Below are 6,890 nucleotides of genomic sequence, written 5' to 3'. Positions count from 1 at the left end.
CAGCCTGTGCCCGCCTCTGCTGGGGATTTATACCCGGCCCTCGGGCCCCCGCTTCAGGTAGTAGGGGGGCAGAAGCGGTGCATGAGTCAGTAGGGTGGCACCAGGCGGAAGCTGGAGGCAGCTGGCAGGAGGATGTGCAGGCGCCACAGCACGCAGGGGCCCTCGGCGGGAAGCACCCTGCCAGAGCCGCCTGGGCTCTCCCTGCAGCCGCGTGGGGAGGCTACACGGGAACAGCAGGCCTGACCAGGGCCAAGGCCATCTCCACACTCGGACGTCCCCTGCCTGGTATACACCTGACCCAGGGACCCACCGGAGCAGGAGTCCAGAGGTGAGGTGTCAGGCCAGGTGCAGAGAAGTTCTGGGGAGGGGGTGAGCCCACCACGCTCCTTTTGGGCTGTTGAGTATGGGGTCCTGGGCCCGTCCTCTCGTGGCTGCCGACCCCTTCCTACACATGGCCTTTGGATCAAGCCTGAGCTTCCTGGTTCTGGGCCCAGGCAGCAGGGATCTGTGCAGCTTCCAGTCCTGGCCTGACAGTCTCTGATCTGCACTGTCCACCTCCCACCCCACATCTTCTTGTCCATGCCTTCGCCCGGGCTCTGCCTCAGTGGGGCAGCCTCTCTGGTCTCCCACCCTAACCTCCAGGCTCCCCTGTTCTAGAAGGCCCAGTCCAGGTCCTTCTCATCCAGATCTGGTATCCCAGGTTCTCTGGCTTCTCTCTCTGAGGGCTCAGCAAGTGGTTATATGGTTGGTTGGATGGATGGAGGGTGGATGGATGGATGGGTGTGGGTGGATTGGTGGATGGATGGTAGGTGGGTGGGTGGGTGGATGGATGGTGGGTGGGTGGGTGGGTGGATGGATGGTGGGTGGGTGGGTGGGTGGATGGATGGATGGTGGGTGGGTGGATGGATGGGTGGGTTGATGGATGGAAGGATGGGTGGATGGATGGAGGGTGGGTGGATGGATGGGTGTGGGTGGATTGGTGGATGGATGGTAGGTGGGTGGGTGGGTGGATGGATGGATGGGTGGATTGGTGGGTGGATGGTGGGTGGGTGGGTGGATGGATGGATGGATGCATGGTGGCTGAATGGATGGTGGGTGGATGGATGGTAGGTGGGTGGGTGGATGGATGGTAGGTTGATGGGTGGGTGGATGGATGGATGGATGGATGGTGGCTGGATGGATGGTGGGTGGGTGGATGGTGGGTGGATAGATGGGTGTGGGTGGATTGGTGGATGGATGGTAGGTGGTGGGTGGGTGGATGGGTGTGGGTGGGTGGGTGGGTGGGTAACATTTGAGAGGGTGGGTGGGCCAAGGGAGGAGTGACTGGATGGAGTGCGCATGAGTGGACGGCTGCTTGGAAGGGGGGTGGATGGCAGATGAGTGGATGGAGGGATGGATGGATGGGCGGGCGATGGGTGAAAGGTATGCAGTGTGGAGAGTGGGTGGACCCTGCTCTTGGGTAGAGAGCTGCACCCCAATCTCAAGGCAGGACGACAGGGTTGGGGGAGCTTGGGGAGGGCACCCAGGAGGCCTGGGTTTTGGTCTTGGCTTTGCTGCCGTCTCCACGTGTGGCCTCAGGGTGACTCTCCCTCTGGATTGGATTTCTGTTTGTGTGCTGGGACTGGGGACGCTGGGCTATTTCCAGGCACAAGGGACCCGGCCTCATGGATGAGAGATGATTGCAAGGAAACAAAGGCAAGTCATGTTTGCCAAGGGAGAGACACTGGTTACCGCATATCAAGCAGTCAGGCGGGCGCAGCAGGGGAGGCTCTTCTCTGGGGCTTGGTCCCCCAACGCACCCAGGGTGTTTCGAGAAGAGCTGGAAGTGTCTGGCCTAGAGCCTGATGGGTTGAGTGGGGCTTGCTCCCCCTGTCTCCTGCGGGACCGTCTGTGCACAAGCTACCCTGAGCCCCTTTTCCGTGAGGGCTGGGCAGAGGGTGATTAAGCCTGAGGGTGGCTGGTGAGGGTGTGTCCACAGGAGGCGGGACGGAGCAGCGGTGGGGCGGGCGTGCCCAGAACAGGCCGGTCCTGGCTCGGGATGGGAATCCCACATGCCGTCGGGGGAGGCTGCCTGGGCAGGGCCCTGGCCCAGCTTTGAGGAGCCGGATGACGTTGGAGGTTTAGGATGGCAGGGAGGGCACTGCAGGTGGGGTGGTAGCTGGGGTGGGGGTGGCATCCAGCCTCCCCATGTGTCTCCGTACAGCCGTGTGTTCATGTGTGTGTGTCTGTCTGTGTGTGTCTGTGTTTCCTGAGTCTGAGGCCAGGCAAGCCCTGTCTCCCTGCTTCTGTGGGAACAGGGCCAGCTGAGGGCTGTGATGGACAACTGAGGGCAGTCTTCCCTCCCAAAGGTCAAGGCTCAGAGTCACAGCCCCAAGTGTGGCCTCCAAGACAGTGTTTGAACATTCTGGCCCCCGGTGACCTGCCATTCCAGGGTCTGCTCAGAGAGCCGCACAGGGTCTCTGTGAGGGTCCAGCCCCCTGGGAGCTGGCTCGGACAAGAGTCCTGCCCACAGGAAGCAGAGGGTGGAGCTCCTGGGGCCCAAGGAGCAGGGGGAATCCTAGGCTCCAGTCTCTTCTCGCACAGGCGGGAGTCCCTCACCCAGGACAGCCCTGCTTTGGGTCCTGGCCACCACCGCCCTCCATCCGGGAGCAGGAGCTCCTTGAAGAGGGGTTGGCTGATTGGGGGGGGGGTCTCTGGACTCAGGGTTGTGGGCTGGGGTGCCCTGTGGTGCAGAAGAAAGGCTGTGTGGACCCGTCTCAGCTCAGCTGGAGGCGCTGGGGGCCCCTTGCAGAGCCCAGGAGGCCCCCTCACCCCAGGACCTAGGAGAGCAGGGAGGGGCAGGGACAGGCTGAGAGGAGGGCAGGAACCGGGGTGAGCAGGGCTCGCCTCCTGCCCCCGGGTCCATCCTTTTTCAGGCGCCGGCCTGTCCCGAGTGCTTCTGAGACAGGTGCATGTTTCGGGTGGGGGAAGGTGGGAGAGGCCTGTCGGGCAGGTGGCCCTCTGGGAGATGGTCTGGAGGCTTTGGTGCTGGCCCAAGGCCAAGGTGAAGCCAAAGTCCCCTCTGCACTGGAGCTTGGGCTGCCCTGCACACCAGGGCATGGGGCTTGGTGAGGGTGGGGCCAGGGCTTTCTGGGAGGGGGGGCACTGCAGAAGGGCCAGCCCGCCTGCCAGCCTCCTCTCAGCACCCTCTGCCACACAACGCAGGGGACCAGCCACGTGTAAAGCCTTGTTCAGGGGCCAGGCCAGTGAGCTGTGGGGCGCTTCATGGAGTAACCCCAGACCCTCGGCCACTCTTGGGCCCCCTGGACTTACCTTCCGCCTGGGCTGCCTCTTCTACCCACCCAGTCTCCCTGTCGTTCAGGGGCTACCCTGGTGCCCCCTCCAAGAAGCCACCCCTGACCTAGTCCTTGTGGCCGTGGAGCTCCCCTGCCCATGATACCCGACTCCCTGCCCTGCCTGATCAGGCACCCAGACCCGCCAAGGCCAGGTGAGCAGGGACCTGCCCAGTGTCCCAGGACCAGTGACCGTCTCTGCTTACCATGTCACAGGGAGATGGAGGGCACACGGACAGACAGGGCAGCAATGTGGGCACGGGGGAGGCAGCTCCCAAGAGAGCCCGGGGGGCTGGGGTGGGCAGAGGCCTTGGGACACAGATGGAAGGACCGAGAGGCCCAAGGGGGACAGGGCCTAGGCTGACAGAGCCAGCAACGTAGCGGGCGGTGCTCCCCTGCCCAGCGGACAGGTCCGCTCCAAGAAAAGAGATTCAGGAGGCCTGGTGCAGGAGGGGCTGCGATTCTTCCGAGGCACTGGGGGCTGGGCGGCGGGGGGGGGGGGGGGGCTCTAGAGTTGCAGGATGATGAGGAGGCTGAGCAGGAGGGTGGTGGCCAGGCCGCGGGGGCTGCCCAGGGCAGATGCCCCATCCACGTTGCACAGGTCAGTGTTGCAGCAGGACACGGGCCGGGTCAAGCCGATGCCATCCACGTCCGAGGGCACGCACTTGCTGGCACAGGACTTGGTCACCGTGGAGTCCCCCAGAAAGGGGTACACTGGGGGCAGGGGGCACCGCCGTCAGGCTGGCCTGAGACCCTGTCCTCCGCGGCCTCCAAGTCCTGCCCATCCGCCTGGCACAGCACCCACTCTGGGGTCGCTGCCCAGGTCTCAGTCCCTTCATGCCAAGGCCCTTTCCTTCCACCACCCCTGGCCGAGACCCAGGGACACGCAGTGACTTGCTCAGGGTGCCCCATGGGCTGAGGCAACTCCCTCCCCAGTGACTCCCAAGCAAGGGTGAAGGGAGTTCCCGCCACAGAAGGCGGGAAGGAGGGAGGCGTGGCGGGCGGCCTGGCTGCTTGGACCAAGAGCCCTCTGGGGACATGATTAAGGTGGTGGCTGCTCTCTGGCACTGGGCGCCTGGGCTGGCCAGCTCTAGAAGGGCTGGAGGCAGCTCTGACCCTGGGACCCCGGGGCCCCCCCTGCCCACTGACCGATCTCCAGGGAGTAGAGTGTGGTTTTGCACATGGTTTCGTTGGAGCTGCAGGTGGCGGTGGTGACACAGCTGGACACACTGGTGGGCTCGTGACAGGTGTAGCATTGCAGGGCCACCACTGGGGAAGGGGCGATGAGGGACGGGTCAGGCAGGCCCTGTCCCTCCCAAGTCCTCCAACCCAAAGGCCCAGGTTTGGGGGGACAGTGCCACCCGGGGTCCAGTCGTCCACTGGCCCAAACTCAGGAAGAGAGCTGCGAGCCAGTGTCCTGAGGCAGAGTGTGCCCCAGAGGGGGTGGGGGTGGGCTCGGCCTGCCGGCCAAGTTCAAAGCAGGGGTGAAGCAGCTTTAGAGGGCTGGGGAGGCACTCCATGTGGCAGGTCACTTCTTGGGCTCCTCATCAGAATAATGCAGGACCCAAAGGGCTGCAGTGGGGATCGGGGATCCAGCAAGGAACTGGGGAGCGTACCTGGTGGGCCAGCCAGGCTGGGCCTGCTGTGCCTGCTGGCGCCGGCCTAACAAGGGACGGTTTAAGAGCCACAATCCAGTGGGGACCGGGCAGGTCAGGGCCCAGCTGGGGGGTGAGGGGCAACCAGGCTGCTCCAGCTCCAGTGCCTCACCCCACCACGGCAGCCTAGGCGTACAGTGAGGCGCAGGCCCCTCCACCCCGCGGAGTGTTGCAGTGTCTCTTCGGATGACCTCAGTTTCCCCCTCCGGCAAATGGGCAGAACCATCTGGCTGGGTCTGCTCCACCCATCCCTTTTCTGGTCGGGTGTGGGGCTGCAGGGGCCTAGGACCTCTCTCAAACCCCAAGTCCCCTAGTATGTCTGTGTTTGCTTCCTCCTTCTCCATCTCCTGCTGTCCCAACCCCCGTGCCTCCCTGGTGTCCCCAAGGCACCTCCTGAGACCTGCGCCCACCCCACGGTGGGGAACCGGGAGACTGATGGACCGAGCCCACCCGCCCCTGCGGAAAATCCTTCCCTAGCACCCACGCCCCCGGATGAGGGGCCCTTCCCCAGACTGCGCCCAGCACCTGGGCCACCAGCCACTCTGCCAGCCTCAGCCCTGAGGAGAGGCCCCTTCCCGCCACACCCCTCCTCACCCTGACATGGGCCGCGAGTTCTGCCCCCAGTGCCCCCCGTGCCCGGCCCGCTCCATTCGCTTCTCTTCCTTCTTAGGCCACGTCTCGGCTTCCTGCTCTCTCCCTCCGTCCCACCCCAGGCACTGCCCCCTTCCCCTCACCGAGCTCCCAGCGGGCAGCCAGCACCAGCGCCAGCAGCGCCAGCCGCGTCCCCCACATGCTCTGGTCCTCGCACAGCTCGCGCTGGTCCTGGGCGTGCCTGGCCGGGAAGGTGAACAGCCGGTGCAGCTGCCCAACCGGTCAGCCGAGCAGATTAGCGGGATCGGCTTTCCCCGCGGGCCGCAGACGTGCAGGGACCGCCCCCCGCCCCCGGCCCCGCCCCGGCCCCGCCCCGGCCCCGTGGGGCTCCTCCCACCCTCCCCGCCCCTTCTTCATTCCTGCGCCGCCTCCCCGCGCCCCTCTCGAACCCTCGTGACCCCACTCTTAGGGTGGGGTCCTTGCCCGCCTCTGAAACTCCCTCCGAGGGGGCTTTCTGCCTTCTCCCCCGCCTCCCCAGCCTCCAGCCTCGGGAAGCACCCGGCTACCTGGGAGGGAGCGGCAGGGCTGGGGGCTCTCCTGCACCCTGACTCCCGCCTCTGTCAGGCACCCCTCCTGCCTGGGGTCCCCACTCCTGCCTCGGGGCAGATTCCTGGTCTAGCGGCTCTGGGCTCAAGTCCTCCCCGTTGCCCAAGGCCCCAGCACCCGGCTTCTCTGAGGCGGTCACGTGGGCATAGTGATGGGGAGATCGCCGCCTGGACATCCAGCCAAAATGAGCTCGGAGGCTTAAGAGGACAAAGGCTGAACCGTGCTAGGTCAACAGGAAGGTCCTGCATCGGGGCGGGGACGGAAGGGCCTTGGGGAAGCTTATCCCGGTGTCCTGTGGAGGCCCCCTGATCTCAGTGGGGGCGAGGGGGCCGCCCCTCATGCAGGTCCCCTTGCAGGTTGCGGCATTGACAGGAAGGCCCTTGCCCAGGCTCAGACAGGCCGTGAGGATTGGGGTCCTAGGACTCAGGCCTGGCCCCGGGCACGGCTCCCTGACCACACACACACCTGTGGCTTTCCTGGCTGTGCCTTGCCGGTGACCCTGCCACCCCCTCCTCCAGTTGTCTGGATGCCAGAGTAAACCCTGGGTGTTGACCCTGAGGGTCAAAGCCACAGTCAGGCTGGGCTGTGCCCAGACTTTCTCGGGACTCCCCTGCAGCCCAACTCGACTCTTCCGCCTTCTCCCAAAGGTCCAAATCTCACCCGCTCCAAGCTCTGGCTGCCAGGGGCACCTTCCCTACCTCGCCTC

The 6,890-nt window shown here is 65.2% G+C and overlaps 1 protein-coding gene across 1 annotated transcript; it reads right to left on the bottom strand.

Moving 5' to 3' along the window:
* Positions 1-1,679: 1,679 nt before the first annotated feature.
* Positions 1,680-5,894, bottom strand: LOC110260198 (ly6/PLAUR domain-containing protein 2). The gene is made up of 3 exons (XM_021088776.2): positions 5,722-5,894; positions 4,482-4,601; positions 1,680-4,046 (listed from the first exon to the last, which is right to left on the bottom strand). The coding sequence occupies exons 1-3, from the start codon at positions 5,777-5,779 to the stop codon at positions 3,841-3,843; spliced, it is 384 nt and encodes a 127-aa protein (XP_020944435.1). The 5' UTR covers positions 5,780-5,894; the 3' UTR covers positions 1,680-3,840.
* Positions 5,895-6,890: the final 996 nt, after the last annotated feature.

This window comes from Sus scrofa, chromosome 4 (assembly GCF_054392235.1).
Source record: "Sus scrofa isolate SSC_HxYL_T2T_F1_AM1 chromosome 4, Sscrofa_HxYL_maternal_Yorkshire_Landrace_v2.0, whole genome shotgun sequence".
In the NCBI taxonomy this organism is placed as follows: Eukaryota; Metazoa; Chordata; class Mammalia; order Artiodactyla; family Suidae; genus Sus; species Sus scrofa.
The sequence above is the reverse complement of the archived record's forward strand: the minus strand, read 5'-3'. Positions and strand labels throughout refer to the sequence as shown.